At 38.2% G+C, this 18,356-nt stretch overlaps 2 protein-coding genes across 4 annotated transcripts in view; both read left to right on the forward strand.

Annotated features, from left to right (window-relative positions):
- camk4 (calcium/calmodulin-dependent protein kinase IV) overlaps positions 1-5,383 on the forward strand; it is a 55,698-nt gene extending 50,315 nt beyond the window's left edge. The window contains exons 11-12 of the mRNA XM_084412850.1: positions 1,224-1,376; positions 3,983-5,383. Of these exons, the coding sequence (XP_084268976.1) occupies positions 1,224-1,376; positions 3,983-4,147 (318 nt within the window). The 3' untranslated portion in view covers positions 4,148-5,383. The remainder of the gene's footprint in view (positions 1-1,223; positions 1,377-3,982) is intronic.
- Positions 5,384-7,875: 2,492 nt separating this feature from the next.
- kcmf1 (potassium channel modulatory factor 1) overlaps positions 7,876-18,356 on the forward strand; it is a 29,195-nt gene continuing 18,714 nt past the window's right edge. For all 3 annotated transcript variants that reach the window (XR_014628047.1, XR_014628048.1, XM_084415195.1), the window contains exon 1: positions 7,876-8,092. Coding sequence is in view for 1 of the 3 variants with exons in the window: in XM_084415195.1 (XP_084271321.1) it covers positions 8,077-8,092 (16 nt within the window). In the remaining 2 variants the exon portion in view is untranslated. The remainder of the gene's footprint in view (positions 8,093-18,356) is intronic.

The raw sequence follows: 18,356 nt of genomic DNA on the forward strand, positions 1-18,356 counted from the left end.
CATAAGTTTATCAGTTTTCACTTTAACAAGTCAAAGCAATTCATCATTACTCAAGATTTAACAGTTGAAATGACTATACGGCCTTAATTTAATGCAGCAAAAATTACTTTACAGTGTAGGCTACTAAGATCTTTTCTATTTTTCTTGGTTGCTTTTATAAACAGAACACCATTTATTTAACAGTACCTTTTATAAAAGAGACTATAATATAACTAAAAATTACCATTATGTAGAATATTTTTGTACTTCACTTTTATTTGTTCCCATGTTGTGGTGACTGACATTACAATGAACAAAGTAATTATGCAATTATTAAAATACAAAAATATAGGCTAATAAGTGATAAAAACATCTGACATGGCCACTTCTAACGGATTTAAATTGTCTGCTACTCTTTGCCAGCCCTCTCTCCTGGCTTTTGCAGACTTTGAGGTGTTCCCTGGCGTTTTGATTAAACATTAAAATTCCGAATAAACTTCGACTATTAGTTCTTGCTCTGCTGAGGAGAAAAACTGAGCGCGCTCTTTGGCCATGCTGAGCAGCCAATAGCAGCGTTGCTGATCAATGTTTCTACTATCGATACATATCCCCTTTTAACCAGCGCATGAACGCGCAATTATCTCAGATAACTCAATCCAGCTATACTAATCATATCCGGCAAGTGTGTTCGAAGAACCGAGTTAGCCAGATCATGATTCGCACGATGATATCATCTTGGATGTCTCATTTGATCTCGGATGTAATAAGCAACGTAAGAAGAACGGGCCCCAGCTCAGAGATCCACTCGTTGACGATCACGCGTTGACCTGATTGGTTTCAAGGTAGTTTGTGACGTCAGAAACACCAGCGATTTCAAACCGCGTTTTTGAGACTGTCTTTTGTTCATTGCAGTTTTAAGGAGAAAATACTCAGCAATGGTGCTGACTTATGAATTTGCACATGGTTTGTCTTAAAGCACATTAAAAACATCACACAGAAATATAAACAACATAAAAACTTGATTTTCACCACAGAAGTAGTGCTGACCACGCATTGTTGTGGAACAAGTGAATAATATGAAAATGAAACTAATAATAACATTTAGCCAATCAGAAACATCTCTGCCTGTCAGTCATTTTGAACGTTCAGGGTTGCTGATGGTGGGTTTCAAATCCACATTTGAAACCTCAAAGTGTTGCTGAAAGTGTTGCTGAAAGTCTAACTAGTCTTTCTTGGCTCCATAGGTGAAGAAACTGATTGTCCAGGATCCAAAGAAACGGCTGACGACGCAGCAGGCGCTGCAGCACCCCTGGGTGACTGGAAAGGCGGTTAACTTCACCCATATGGACACTGCTCAGAAGAAACTCCTGGAGTTCAATGCTCGAAGAAAACTCAAGGTTTGAGGCTTTTGGCTCAATGACACATTTTTATGAAGGTTTTAACCCGGTAAAGCCTAATGTATCATATTTGATATGCAAAATTCGAAGGCCTCTAAATTATCAAAATGATCAAGAATTTGCCCAAAAACCTATTATGCACAATCTAATACATGCCGTCTGGCATGTGATTGATTTTGATTTATATTTGATTGATAATTAGTTTCTATTTTTCTGCAAGTAAAAGTCCTTTAAGTATGTCCACCTTCCGTCCATGCTGAGACATTTTTGTCCTGCGAAAACTGAGCTTTTTGAAAATGCTTTACCAAGTGGATAAATTTGAAAACAGCGTTTTCACGTTGTAGCGTGGACTGTGAAAACGGAGGTATTAGAAAACGATGACGGATGTTTAATCCTGTGATGAGTATTGAACCAATAGATATGTATGTTTATACCGGTATTGTGCCTGTTATGTGCTATTCACTTTCACACTGTTGCTAAAGATATGTTACTTTGTACACTTTTCATATCGCAGTCCTGCAAAGATGATAGAAAATTTACTCGCAAACCAAACGTTTTTGACCAAACATATAATGGTGACTGAGAGCAACCTGGATGCATCAGTGAATGGTGAGATATTTTGCTAAATAAAATGATCCTGTCAGAAGAATAGCGTGAGAACTTTATTATGTCTGTTCCGTCTGTATCATCTCAGTGAGCTTTTGTGTGGGTTTACGCATGCGCAGGAAGGTGAATTTTGCGTCAGTGTGGATGAGAAACTTCTGGAAACCGCAAGTGTGGACGGAGAGCGTTTTGAAACAAAAATGCCGTTTTAAAATGTATCCGGGTTAATGTAGACATATCCTAAGAGGGATGACAGGCCATGGTGGAGCCGAGGGAGCGGAGAGCCAAGGTGGAGCTGGTGGGTTGACGGGGCGAGATAGAATCCGGGGCGAGGAAGCTTGAGGTCAACGAAGGAGAAGCCGTAGGGAGCCAACGGAGACAGGGACGAATGTATGAAAGGAAACGAGAAACAGGTGTTGCGAATTAATCAAACAATGAATCGCCATAAAAATTAGTGCATACACAGGTAACAGAACAGGAAACCAACCAAAAATACAACCAAGAGTACCAAGATACAATACATCTTTTTTTATTTAATTTCCAATCTCTACTGCAGTACTCAGGTCAAATGAATGTGCTTTACAGCCAGTCTGTAATCCTTCATGTGGCTGCTTGCTTGTGCTATTTGCTGCAACTAAATCTGCGAGAAAATCTATAATAAATGGATTTGGAACTATAATAAATCCAAAAAAATTTCTTTGTTGTCTTTATACAAAAACATTACCACAGTTTGCATTTACTGAAGTTAATATTAGGACTTTCACTGTTTTAGCTTTTGATAGAAGCTTATTAAGGATGAGAGTGTTAATGTATATGATAAATATTTTAAATCAGGACACTAAATGAGGTCAAATAAACCCTGTGTATGAGTTTCCCTTTTTCTTGGATGAAAGTGCAATAGTTCTGATGAAATGTAAAAAGATAAATTGAAAACAGTTGTGATTAAAGGGATAGTTTACCCCAAAAATGAAAATTATGTCAACACTTACTCACCCTCATATTGTTTCAAACCTGTATGAGTTTCTTCTGTTTAACACAAAACAAGATATTTTGAAGAATGTTGGTAACCAGACAGTTGGCGGTAGCCATTGACTTCCAAAGTATTTTTTTACCGTCAACTGTTTGATTACCAACATTCTTCAAAATATCTTGTTTTGTGTTCAACAGAAGAAAGAAACTCATACAGGTTTGGAACAACATGAGGGTGAGTAAATGATGACAGAATTAAACATTTTCATAATTATAATCATAATTAATTATTAAAGGCCCACTGAAGTGCCTTGGAACGCGCAGCTTTGTATGATGCGTTGACGTAATTTCCACTAAAACAGGAAGCTAAGGCGGGACATATTAAATGACTCCTCCCCCTTTTTAAATAACCAATAGCATTTAGTTTACCTCACAGACTGCAATTCGTACTTGACAGCACAATGGAAGCGAATCCGAGCGCTGTTGATGCGTAGGTCTGAATAAATTCTAGCCATTTCCTTCTTAACCAACGTACAGTTGGAAAACGGAATAAAACTTGAGCGTTTGAGCAACCGAACACACATCTCCAACCCATATTGCTCCGTGACATGTCAACCGTCGCTTTGGCCAGGTGGTATTTATAGCATAGGGGGTGGGACGCTTTGGATTCTAGACAGCATTTGATTGGGCAGAAGATGTGATGAGAAGCTGTGATGTCATACAAATCCGTGATCCATTTTAGCGGAAGTGAGAGACTATAAGTTTTGAATGCTTGTATCTCCTAAATGCGAATTTTGTCATTGTTTTGGAACACACCAGCTTATTCATAACCTTAAGGCTAACATATTCATACTAAAAGCTAAAAAAAACTTACATTTTGATTTCAGGGGGCCTTTATTAGTCATGATTATCAGTTTTGAGCAAATTATTTGTAATTTATCAGTTTAAACATTACCTTGCAGCAAAATGTGCTTAAATATAAAAGTAATCAAATTCTAAACACAATGCACACCTCTATGTTTATGTCTCCACAGGCAGCGGTCAAAGCGGTGGTCGCTTCATCTCGACTGGGCAGCGCAGGAAGCCACAGCAACCCAGACGGCAACAAAACCAACTGCAGTCCATCCTCTGTCAAAGAGAAGACAGCAGAGGATCAGCCAGACACTGAACAGCCTCAGATTCAGAATGAAGTCTCTTAGATCTCCACAGAGCCTCACTGGAACTCAAACTTCTTCCCTTCATGAAAGGAACATGTTGCTTTTTGCAGTGGGCCTCTTAAAGGACAGAAACAACGGGCTTTGTTTGGTTCTTCTGCATGCGGACTGTTTGTCTATAGAAACGTCCCACATTGTGACTCAGCCAGTTGCCATATCACGCCAACATTTGATAAGTCCGTAAATTCGGATTTTGTACAGTGAATGAGCATCATTGGATGGTAATGAGAAGAACCAAATCAACTGTATATCAGTAAATATTTATGTCATCATGCTTTTGCTGAGATAATTGCCAAATTATCATCGTACTTTCAAGGGCATATGTTGCTTTTTAGTTGTATTAATCACATTTGTGCTGCATTAAATTGAAATCATTTTATTTGTTAAGGTTTTTTACATAATATTGGTCATTGGTAGAAAGACGTGGATATGGAACTGAACCTTTACATACTGTAAGCTTCAACTGAATGCCTTATAACATGTTTTTATATTTCATAAGTCATTTCAAAGTTATTTAATATTTTAGAAATACTACTAAACAGTTTATTTTAAACTTAGAAAACAAGCATATTGTGCTTAGTTTAAATAAAGAGATGGTGATTTTTCTTTACTTGTCTAAATCTGTTGAGACAGGATAACATCTAACGCAAACATTGCAATGAAAAACACTCCCTTGTGCCAAAATGGTCTTTATTTGAAGTACACTTTTCACCATCTCATTTAAAGTCCTGCTTATTTAGGAATTTCCCTTTAAAATAAATCAAAACTATCAGGTTTTTATCTAAATGACTTACTGGCAATAGACTTCCTCAGAATCCAGTGCTTTACCAAGGAATCTGTGTTTTAAAACACACAGAGGAGCATGGAGGAGTTTTGATCCTATTCAATATTCTTTAACGCATGCTTGTAATGTATGGTACGAGGGAATGCCGTTTCATAATCTGATAATCACATGTAAGGAATGTAATGTGGATATACAGGGGTTCATGTTTTGCATGTAGGAATGTTTATCTTAACTGCTGCAATTGTCTTTTTAAATGCACTGTATTTTACAGATAAAACTCGCTGTCTAATTAACAGAATGATATCGGAGGCCATTTGACGGTCACTTTGTACATGACACTAGTGTGTCAACTTTGTTTATCTGCCTGTTTCTATTTCTAAGGACTCAAAAATGCCAATAAGATAGCACTGTATATTACTTGCAGAAATAAAGAATACAAAACAATCTAGTTGGAATCCCTTTTTAAGTTCTGAATGGGTGCGATTCATTATTTATGTATGTAGCTTGTTGATCTAATACTCTACACCCAGGGGTTTTAACCAGGGTACTCCAGTGGATCTTTCCAGTGTTGGGGGTAAACGCATTAGTAACGTGAGTTACATAATCAGATTACTTTTTTCAAGTAACTAGTTAAGTAAAGCATTACTTTTAATTTTACAATAAAATATCCGAGTTACTTTTTCAACTAAGTAACGCAAGTTACTTTGTTTTTCCATTTATTGACTGAGACCTCTCCTGTCCCCATGTTGAGAGAATTCAGGAGTAAGTGCAGGTGCGTTGTGTTCACTGTGTAAACATGATGGTTATTGTAGTTCTAGACTAAATGTGAGCATGCATTTACTCATTTTACTTGCAAATGAATAAAAAACTAGAATTTTACTCAAACCTGCAACAATTTAATGTTAAATAATACAAATAGGCCTATACTTTGTGTATTTAATCTCACTTTATGAACCAATGTCTTTGCTGGTGACCTTTGTTGATCTTTGTTGATTGACTTATATACACAGATAAACAACACATTTGTGTTTCATTGGCTACATCTGAAATTGCATATTTCCCTATAGGCGAAAAACAGTGTATGTGACAAAAGTATGTCCCAATTCACACTACTCTTAAAATAGTAGGCAAAAAGTAGTACCCTTATGAAATACTTCTTCTGGCGAGATTCTGAAGCGTACATACGATGGATACTTTACTATCCCATTTATGAACGGCAGTGAAGCGACGTAACTGACGCTGGTCACATGACAATGATAACATGGTGAATGTAGTCCAGATTACATACACTACCCACACTCATACTATATAGATAGAACATATGTTTTTAGCGGTCGTGGAGTAATTACTTGTTCAAAATAGAGAGTATGCGATTTCGGATGCAGCCATTTTTATTTAGGTCCTTACACACTGTAAAAAATGATGTGATCAATAAGTTAAGGCAACTTGTTTTTACATTGCTTTAACTCATCAAAATAAGTTAAGCAATTTTCAACTTTTTTTATTAGTTAAGCAGGATTCAATGTAACAAACTAATTTTAATGTAATTTAAGTTGAAATGACTTAAACATCTAAGTTGATTGTACTTAAAATATATATATTTTTTAATGCATTTGCAAAAAAATATAGCTTTTTTGTTATTAAAAAACAAACAAGCAAGCCCAGCCTAGGTGAGAAAAAAAGTAGCGCAAAAATAACGTTATGCATTACCTTCCATTAAAAGTAAAGTTACTTTTTTTTAGGGGGTCACGCAATATTGTAATGCATTACTTTTAAAAACAACTTTCCCCCAACACTGGCTCTTACTGTATATTTTCATGACATAAGTTTCTAACAAGTTTCTAACTTTCTAACTAATGATCTATTAAGCATTATGTAGTGAAGTCAGTTGTTGTTCAAAAATTAACAATCATATAATAATGATGTTCGTAAGTTAAACATTTATAAGAAGATGTAAGGTGAAAATCAAAGTATATATATCAAAGTATTATGGTATTTGAAATCTAACATCATCACGATACCATGGGCAGGTAAAAAACTACCATCATTTTTATTTTATATTTTAAAAGCCATTTTATTGCCATTCCTAAACTGGTGTTTTAAAAAAAAAGGTCCATATTTTTTTTTATTGATTAGGTTGTTATTTTTGAATTAACGATTATTTAAACACTGTTAATAGAAAATATTTTTCATAATTTTTTTTTTTTTTCAATATTTTACAGTTTCAATCTACAGTGGCCACAAAAATCAAAGCACATAAGCAACACATATATAAATGTCTGTAAACAAATGATACTACACCTTTTCTATGGCTACTTTTTAGGCACAACGTAACCCATGCAGCTATAATTCTTCTAATATAATATTTTTATCTTCTTATTTTTCCTTTGTGTAGGCCTATAATAAATTTGCCCAATTCTTCACACCATATTTGTTGTCTTTCTGCCAACCTAGCACTCGAAGGCCCCTTTATATAGTCTTCAAATGTAAAAGTTCATTCTACAGGCCCCAAAAATTTAAACTTTGAAATATCAGAGATATTTTTGCAATGACTGTTAATCAGCTTTTGATTCGTTTTTATTGACCGAATGAAGCTCTCATCTTCATACAGTCCAAACGTCAAGTGTCCAAAAGCGTTTTTACTTTTTTTGAACAGTAAATCAATTTGTCATTTGTTGAGAAATGCGGTCTATAATTTATAATTTTTTACCTAGTGCGATTAAATTCGCACGTTAATGAATTAATAAGTCCTAATACTTTTGGGTGAATAATAATGTAAAAATAATAATACTAATATTTAGCTACAGTAGATGGCGTTAGTCAACACTAACAGAAACCCATTCAACAGCAACACGAGTTTACCGCCCTTCAAACACCACAGAAGAAGAAGCAGATGAGTCCTGCGCCCCCTGCCGGTAGACCTCGCCCGCACCCGGTCCATCTCTCACACACACATTCGCTTGATGACAGACGGGGAGGGGGAAGCGGAGAGAAGTAAGCCCCGGATCCATCTTCAAGAGAGAAAATAGGAAAGAAAGACCGCGTCCCACTTTTATTTCGTTTTTAGCGGCACCTTTCCGACTCATAGACGTTAGGGAGCCCGAGGAGGGGCTGTGTCACTGTCTGTAGGATGTCCCGACATGAAGGTAGGTGCGAAAAAACCGCCGATCGCTGCGTCGTTGGCTTGAATTGTAGGCCAGTGCTGACCCGCGGGTTGCCATGTTTTCAATTCAAATGCACTGGGAAAGACTCATCATGGCGGCCGCCGTGAATTTTGCAACCTTTTATGTACTTACACCGCATCGTTAGCGCTAAGGGCGTTTTCCTGAAGCCGCCTGGTGTGATATTGAGCTGGGCCTGTTTGCTAGGCCGGGCCTTCTGCGGCTCCGTCAGCCGCGGGAGTGAGTGCGAGTGTGTTCCCGCAGGTAGTCCGTGGAGAGGTCAGGGCTTCGGTTGGGCCTGTTTTAAGAAACTTAATTTTAAAGCTTTCTGCCGTAAGTTACCCAGCACTGCTAGAATGACGACCGAAGGCCAGTACTCTGCTGGGTAAGCGGTGGTAGAGCTCAGTCAGACCGCCCTGGAGCTCATGTTAGGGAGTATGTGTGTGTGAGAGCCGTCTTGAGTCATGTCATGTTTCAGGCCAGCACAAGTGAATGACTTGCACGTCTGGATTTAGCATTAGCTGGTGTCAGTGAAGCCATAGCTGTGATTGCTTACGAATATTACTCTATTATTTCTGGAAACACGTTTATATTTCTAGCTCCCTTTGTGAAGACAGTCAGTATTTACGTTAGTCAAACCAGTATGTTTGGATACAAGGAAGAGATTCAGCATTAAAGTTATGGCTTGATCATGTGGCTTCAGACACATTTGTCCTGTTAAAAGTTGACAGAGCCTCAATGAGGACTGTCAGGGCAGCGATACTTACAAAATTAATAAAATGCAAATGACGTTACATTGAAATATCGGTTTGGGTCTGATATAATTTATGCTATAAGCATAGGTCATTACCTCTGTATTAGCTTAATCTTTGAACACGGTGGTACCATGTTTTTGGACATTCTACAGTACAATGGTATTTGCATGTTTTTGGACATGTACCATTGGTTACCTCCACGATGCCTTTGTAATGGGAATGTTAAAGGGGAAAAAAAACTTGTTTTGTGTGCTTCTCTTTTTATTTGTACTTATGTTTAAAACATGTATATGGTATTACCAAAATACATTTTTGATATACTATGTGGTACTTCACAGAATACTTATGCCCTACATATCAGATTATAGTACATTTTATTATTCTTATAATTTTTTGTAATGTATGAATCGAACCGAAATCTTAGTAACTCAATGTGAGTTATTTGAAGTATAATCTGTTCAGACAATTTGTTAAGTGCTTGCTATTTATGTCTGTCTCAACCTAGTGAGCTGCCTATCTAGACAGCATGTCTGTGCATCATCAAATGTGCCTTTGATTCCCAAATATGCTGTCTTTGGGTTGGTGGCAGCTCACTAGATTTCTAGACAGCGGATGTCACCTGCCTGTGAATGAAGACTGCTTACACATGCGTCTAGTTTCTCTGCAAACAACACATGGTGCTTGAGAGTAGCTTCCAATGGGAGAATCCTCAGAATCCTAGTGATAACTGACACCTCAGATAATTATTATTATTGCATCCGGATTGGTTATAGTTTGGCAGCTGCTCTTTGATTCAAGCACAGTGGCAGATTCGCTCTGACGTTTGAACAGAGGATCTGGATTCTGTAATTAATGCTCAATTTCATCTGAGGTAGCCTATATTAAATACAGTAGGCATTTCAGATATGACTGCACAAATCCAAACTTAAGGAGTTCCCTTGGGTTATTAACGCATGTCAGTTACATTTTCCGTTTTTTGTAGCCATTATTTTACGAAGATGTCTTTTTTTTTTACATGTAGTTTTAGGATAAATTTAGTTTCAACATGGGGTGTTAAGTTGTATCCATATTTCACATCACCTAAATGATCTTTGATCCACAAAGAAACAAAGCCCATCTGTAAAAAGCAGAAATTAAGCCTAACTATTAATTATCGTCTTTCGCATATAGGTCATTGGAACAAAAAACAAAAAAAATTGTGTCAAAACAAACTTATTCTGATTTTCTATGACACAGACTATGTTAGGACTGCCTGATGGCCCGGGTCAGCGAGAAAGACGTGTTGATACAGTTGACAGAATTAAACGGATGATAGCCTAGTTGATGCTTGAACGGACAAAGACACACAATGTTATTTCAAAATCCATCTTGGTGAGTATCCTAGTAAATACAGTAGGTTATGTCTTAATTGAACGTAAAAATTTGAGAAGGAAATCGGATATGTATCATAATATTGGATCCGTGCGTTCGCTCTTAAAGTGACACCAGCCTAATAATACCTGCTGCTGTCTCTCGTTAATTTTAATTAAACAACAAAAGACAAAGCGTCACACACTGCTCTTTACTGAATAACTTCTGTAGCTTTAACAAAGATTAACCTATATTTAATTTATACAGAAAAGACTACGCAGTGTTATTTTACATTTGATCATTGAATTTCTATTCCTGAATACTAGCTATTAGACTTTCAAAAATGTTAATATTTAAGTTGTCTCTTTGTTCTGTTTTGTTGATTTATGCTATTGCTTGCAAAAAAAAATCTGTTTTACTGACTGTTCGTTTTGTCGTTAATAAAGTTTGGAGTTTTATGTTAGTTGAGCTCTGGTAGTTTTTGCTATGGAAATTGCAAACAAAAATTGTTAAATTCCACTGTCATCTGTAAACTTTTGGTGTCATGAGCTTATTTATCAGACAGGGTTTTTCTTGTCCTGCCAAAGATTTATTTTATCATTTAATGTGATGATATCTGCAGTAGCGGTACTCGCTAATAGCCGACTGCTTTGAAACGCCCCCGCGAGTGTATAAGCGCACTGTAAAGAGTGTCAAAGGTTTCTATTTACTACGCGTTTTTGCAGCGTTGCACAATGTTGCCAATCACAGACATATCTGTTGAGTGCCAATCAGATGTGTTTAAGTTAGTCAGAATCCAGAGTTTTGGTTCAGCGTGAGTTTTGCATGCTCGTGCACAAATCCTTTCATTAACAACAAATTAGAAATACGATGACAATAAGAGATTCATATCAGAGTGTAGACCACTTATAACGGGACTTTTCACAAGAGCGCAGCTTTGTGTACATTGCGTTTGTTTTAGATGCCATTTGGCCTTGATAGTACATTGTTACTTTTATAATGGCAGCAACAGCAATGTGTTAAAGGCGATGTATCAGCGATTTCAGGCCCAAAAAAGGCCCAAACATAAATGATCACATTCATCTAATCTTTCCTAACGATCCGCTAGCTGCCCGCCCCATAAGCAGGCACACAAAAACAATTGGTTTCACCAACAACTCAAAACCAAAACAAATAGTGTTCCAACCAATCACCGACAGGGGACAATCAACCTCACAACACCCACCCCCTGTCGGTGATTGGTTGGAACACTATTTGTTTTGGTTTTGAGTTGTTGGTGAAACCAATTGTTTTTGTGTGCAGATCTCAGAGCCTAGGCTGCCTACAGAGACGCGTTTTTTGACGGCCTGCTTATGGGGTTAGGGTAGCTAGCGGATCGTTAGGAAAGATCAGATGAATGTGATCATTTATGTTTGGGCCTGAAATCGCTGATGCAACCTTTAAGACACAGATTTATTATATTTATATATTTCACAAAAAAATAAAATAAACAACAATTCTACAGGATTTCCAGGAGGCGTGTGTCGCGTTCTTTAACTGTCCGCCTGGAAACAAAGCCATCATGACGCCAAACTCCCTCATGGAAGAAGAAAGCCGTCGTGTTTACAACTGTGACAATGAGCGCATATCAGGATCATCTGAACGCTTGACTTTCAAAAGCATGTGAAGTTTGCAGTGCCGTTGCAGTAAAGTTCTGCAGCAAGTGTTCTTCTTGAATGAATCATTTATTAGATGCATGCCAGTCTGTTATCGTAGGGACATGAACTTTTACATTTTCACGCCCCTAAACATGACGCAGTACAAAACGAACTGCTAGGTTGCTTTACATGTCAGTCAGACGGCCTCTGGGCGGTCCTTGGCCAATGAAGCTGCAATGGAGTCCAGACCTTCTGCCGTCTGTCTAGTGAGACTAAAACATGTGAGACTAGTGTAACATGTCTATGGAAACCACGACACCACTTACATTTGTTTGTTTTGTCAGAATTATGCTTTTTTCCCCAATGCTTTATATCCCTGATCTTTTATCGATTCTTGCATTCTCTGGGAATTGAACCTTGGCAACTCTGTGCTCTACAGGAACGCTGGGAGCTTTAGAAATGTAGCAACGTGGCACATTAATGCAGAATTAAATTTGATCAGAAAGAATTTAAAGTTGGAGCTGTCAATTTTATTGAGTTTTGATCATTGAATGTCTAAAGAGATGATGTCTCATGTTGTGTCTTATGTGATTGATTTCACATAAAGCAAAATTTGGATTTGTGGGATGGGAGCCTGAGATAGTAGCAGATGAATCAAGAGGGTTGTTCTGTCTGTGCAGTGCAAAGTAAATGATAAATTAGTTAGGATCCATTACCCTGTCCCCATGCTCATCACAGTGCTTCATCTTGGTCATGGCACCAGTGTCACAGGTTGAATTTTGCTCTGAGTGAGAACTGAACTCGCAACCTCTTTAATGGGAAATAAGCAAGTGAATGAAGAAAGGCCCTCGAGCTCACAGCCATGGTGCTGTTTTGATTCTCTCGGAAAACGTGTCCAATACAGTGCAGAAAGGTTCTTGACATTATTTTTGCACTGTTGTTAACCTTAGTTGACGGGTTTTGTGGTGCTTGATAGGGTAAGTTGCTGTGATGTATTTTAGGTGATTTAATGATCGCGCCAGAAATGCAGCCGTTGCCCCGGTAACATCGTAAACAAAGCAGCGGCGCTACTTTCTGTTTCTGAACAAGTATTTGGTGCTAATAGGCTGTTTATTTTCAAACTTACAATTTTTTACACTTTAATCTGACCCATAAAAAGTGAAGCGACTGCTCCGCCATATTGGTATTCCCTCAAATTCTGTTGAATTAAGAGGAAATCATCTGATTTTAATGAGAAAACATTACCTAATGAGTCAGTTTTTTTATATATTTGAAGTCTCCCTGTACATTCTTACAATGCAAACATCCTAAACATTTAAATGGTTATTTGTTTATTGTCGGGAATTTCCCGTGCTTTTTAAGTTACGTTCATCTTCAATACAGTAGCGAATAGCAGCTGATGGATGAGACACCTCAGCATTTATATTACAAATGTTACAATGATTCTTCTGAAATCTGAATACAGATTTATGCTTGCGCCTACAACATAATTCATCATGTACAGTTTGCTGTGGTTATGTAATTATGTTGTGTTGTATAAAACAGTTTTTATTCGGACAGGAACTTGCGTGTAACGGCATGTATTTCGAAGCAGTAAAGAAAGACTTAGGCCACGTCCACACGAAGCCGGTGCGTTCCCGATCCGATATTTTTTTTTCCTCGTTCTAAAAAAAAATTCTGTAAACACGGCGTCGTCTCAAGAAATATCTGCGTACACACGAAACCACTGAAACCGACTGAAAACGGTGTAGTATATATGCCAGACCAGTATGGGGCGCTGTAATTCTGCCACAGAGATACACTATACACGGAGAAGAAGACTTTGAGCATGCGCATAACCTTGCGCGCTGTATTCGAACCAAGAAGAAGAAGACAAAGATTATCGCTTTTTGCTCACCACAGTTGCAGAGAAGCAATAGATTTTGCTGTAATAAAGCTAGTAGGCTTAGTAGCTTCTGCAGCACGAATACAATCATATAAGTCCGCCTTTATTGTTGTTGCTGTTACTCGTGACACAGACGACACGTGATGTGATGACATCATCGTTTCACAAAATATACGGATTGGCTGTACACACGAAACCGCAAGGGTGTCGTTTTCAGATTTATCCACTTTGGGACCCGGTTTCAAAAAATAGCGGTTTCAGTCTCCCAAAACGCCGGATCCGTGTGGACGAAACGCCAATACGATAAAAAATTTATACGTATACAGCGAAACGCGTCTCCGTGTGGACGGGCCCTTAAACGTTGGCTAAATGAATAATTAGGTTAGCTCAACAAATAACATTTAATTGAATAATTATACTTGAATATACTGTCGCTCTGAGCAAGATGATGCATGGTAAAACGTTTTAAAATAATAAAGTGCAATTTAATAATAGTGTATTGTTGTCATAGTGATTTTATGTTTGTTTTTTCCCTGTGACCCAGTTTCCTAGTGTGTTTGTTTAGTCATTCAGTTCACCTTTTGTCTCAGTTACGCATTATTTTCACATCTGCATAGTTGACGATTACAGCATTTCACTAGAATTGTAATGAGAGACGCGTTTGTAAACTTGTTTCCCTCAAAAGAAAAGCTCACGTGTTGCATCTCTTTAAAGTATAGTAATTAGGACAAAACTAATTATGAAAGTTTCATTATTTATTTTTTGTGCATTTGTTTTACAATATGTGGCTATTATAGTCATAGGAATAATATTATAACATCATTAATATTATTCTGTAGTGTAATGTAGACTAAGACACTATATTACAACTAAAAAGAGTTTTGAGTGCCCTTTAAAGTTTAGGTACAAGTTAATGCACAGACTTTTTTTTTTTCTTTATTCAATTTACACACTGAATATGGGTTGGAGCTCTTAATTTTAAACTCTCGAAGTGCACTAGATTGATGAATTTAACTTAAAAAAATCTTCAGCCCAGAGGGACCGAGGTCCACCCACCACAGTTTCACAAAATCCTGTGGGAAACACTGCTCTATACACCAGGGCCTGAATTTCGTTTTGGAATATATTTCTTTAGACAGTTTTATTATTACATTTATCTCACCTAAATGTTTGCTCACTCATTGCGTTTTTACAATGGGGTAATTTTGTTGTTAAGAGTTTACACAACACAAGGAAGCTTGATTTCAATCTTTGATTTAAATTGAAAAAAGTAGAAAAAATGTATACAAAATAATAAAGATACAAATAAAGAGAAAAGCCATTTTGAGAGACGAGAGAGAGAAGACGCAGCACCGCTGAATCGCTCACGCTGTTTGTGAAATTGCATCTCGCAGAAAGTTTTAAAATGATTGATTTGATTTAATAATCTGTGTGGATTAATTTACTCATACAATCTACATGCTAAAGTGAATCAGTGTTTGCGGGGGAATTTTCCGCATTATAAGTGGGGAGACCTGCGGAAATGATAAAAATTATGTAAAGCGCAATCCCGCGCCGAAATTCGAGCCCTGTACACTGTTTTCTCCTGCATTCCTGGTCCGTTCTCATTAATGTTAGTGGTATTTCTCCTCAGTATCTCCTGTGTGTTCTTATTAAAGATTATTCTAAACGTTCATCACCTTCATGAGCTTCGTGACTACCATTACGTGACAGAAGAACGGACCATAACAGTGTCCCTCTGTACAGTTACTGTGTCTGGAGCAGGGAGACAGGTGTGTTTTACATCACCAGCCTGAGTGGGCGTTCCAAGGCACGCCTTCCAGCGGTCGGTCCTAAAGAGGATTTTGCCGCATTCGTAGAGTGGGTGCTTGTGAATAACAGCTCACCATTCACAATCGGCCCTGCGGAGGATGGCATCGTCACCAGCCCCACTCCAGCATCGGCAGAGAGGCCAGCTATCCACCACCAACAAGCGACTCGATGGAGATGTTGCATGTGCCCACTGCAGACTGTGTAGACCGGCCTGCCGCGATGGACTAGCCCGAACCAAGGAAGAGGCTGAAAGAAGTCATCGCCCCGAAGCCTGTACCACAACTAGCGTTTGACCAGGTGCACGAGCCAGCAACACCGCAGATCGCAGAGGGGAGTGTTAGTGGAGTTTGTCGGCTTGGAGGGAAGCCCCACCCACAACCTTGTCACGGTGGATGCGGTGGTGAAGCTCTCTGGTGAAGCTCTCTGGTGGATATCTTGAGGAACGTAAGGACATTTTTGATGAGGATTTAATTTACTTTTTTGGATAAATGATTCCCAGTGCCCCTGTATCTCCAGTGTTTCCTGAGTCTCCAGCATTTCCTGTTTCCCTCCCTCCTCAGATGGACTATTTACGCCTTTTTGGGAGGGAACGTACTGTCATAGTTATGCTTTATAGTGTTTTTTTCTCTGACCCAGTTTCCCAGTGTTTCTGATTAGTCGTTTAGTTCACCTGGCGCCTCATTTAGTTAACTTGTTAGTCCCTGTGTATATACCCTGTGTTTTCCTGCATTCCTGGTCTGTTCTTGTTAATGTTAGTGGTGTTTCTCCTCAGTATCTCCTATGTGCTCTTATTAAAGATGATTCTAAGCATTCATCGTCTCCGTGAGCTTTGTGACTGCCGTTATGTAACAATTGTATGTATTGTAGTATTTAATGTAAATTCGAATCAATTTCTTCTAATAATCCCAAATAAATGTTCATGCTTAATATTTCCTGCATAATTGCGTGCATAAAGAAAATCTTTACCTGTGTTGGCAGTGTGCCATAGACATACCTATCTTAACGATTTCTATATATCGCTTGTCCTGCTCGAAAAGGTCATAAACATTACAGATAATGTTCCTAGGATCAAATAATGATTAAAATATCCAGAAATCACTAGAACAATGTTGTACGTTTTGTTGACTTGTGTACTTACATTATCCCAAACGTTTCCAACAGTGTTTAAATCCAAAGAAATCAGCAATTTTAACCAGTACACTGACCGTGTCCGTACGTCGCCTGTCAATGATGTCATATCCGCATTTCCCTCGACTCTTGTAGAAACCATGGAATCCCCAAAGACAATTAAATATATTATGTTTTTTATTAGACAGGTGAAATACATTTGGATATCACTCAACAGAAAATGAATCATTCATTGTTATATAGCTCAATAGGGTTAGTCTTATTGTTTGCATCGCTTGTTTTCTTGATTTACAATTAGAGTCGGAAAAGTTGAGAACCACTAGCATGCGTTATTGTTTGTTACTTTGATGTTGTCAGTCATAAAAAGACATAGAGATGCAAACTGAAACCCAAATCCTTAAAGGCTAGTTGGAAAATGTAATGACACCTCCATTCCACGTTTTTCAGTTGAAGCAAATGGAGATCTTCCTCTTGTGGTTTAGTTTGAATGTGTTGTTTGGTTTGTTTGCAGGACTCTGCTGTGAATAGGCCGCAGAGGTCATTTGGCAGGTCATAAAGAGAAATGCTAGTTACAACTCACCAAACCTCAGTTTTAACCCAAAGATATGTGAGACCACAATATAAAACTAAAAATGTGGACAGTACTGAACACTGAAAATGTGTTAGGCTACATATTTCCTCTCAGTAACTAGGAGGCTATTTGATTTAATTTTACAAGCAAACATTTCATTATATGAATCTGGAATTAGTTCCTTGTGCTAATTCCTCCCAGCGGTACATTACCACGGCAGTTTCTGTGTGTAGATTATTGTCGGAAGCTTTTGTCTGCTTTGTGTTTGTCTCAGTTCTCATGTGGATTCTGAAAGACTTAAGGCTGCATCCTAATTCACATACTGTAATTGACTAATCAGTCTTAAAGGTATAGTGGAGGATTTTCCCGAATTTTAGAAAAGAACCGCCCTCTCCACTTTTTGAAAAAATGCACATGCGCAACACTCTACCTGCTCCCGAGAGGGAACGCCTATTAAACGTGTGCACGAGAGAGCATGCACGAGCCTAGTTCTCCTCGTGCACGCTCTGTTTACAAGTTGCTGTCGGTGTGTGACTTGTGCCAGGGCCAGCATCGCTAATCATAGCTTACATTAACTTTTACTAGCAGTGATTTTAAATGGATTTCTCCAAATAGCATGCCAAACTTTACCTGTCGAGTAGGAACTTCGCGACTGAGGCATCAGTGGGAAGCCCAACCTGTGCTTTTAGCGCACCCCAGCGTGTGAAATATTATCCCAAAAACACTCTGGTCTTGTTTCTTTCTTCAGAGGTCTTTCTCTTCTTGTCATACAATTCGTAGACACTTTATTAGGGATGCACCGAATATTCGGCCACCGGAAATTTTCGGCCGAAAATGGCCCAAAAGTGCATTTTCGGTTTTCGGCCGAAAGACTTTTATCACCGAAACAATACGGCCGAAATGTTGTGATGACGCAAACAGCAGACACCGCGACCTGCACGTGCTTGTCTGAAGCAACATTACATATCTGCGGTGTGGACGTATTTAAATATATCTAAGAGTGACCCACGGACAGCGATTTTCAAAACACAGACATCCCAAGTCTTCCGGAAGTTCCGGGAGTCTCCCGCGTATTGATACCGGCTCCCTAATGCCCGCAAATTAGTTTAAA

Source organism: Rutilus rutilus (genome assembly GCF_951802725.1).
Source record: "Rutilus rutilus genome assembly, chromosome: 7".
Lineage (NCBI taxonomy): Eukaryota > Metazoa > Chordata > Actinopteri > Cypriniformes > Leuciscidae > Rutilus > Rutilus rutilus.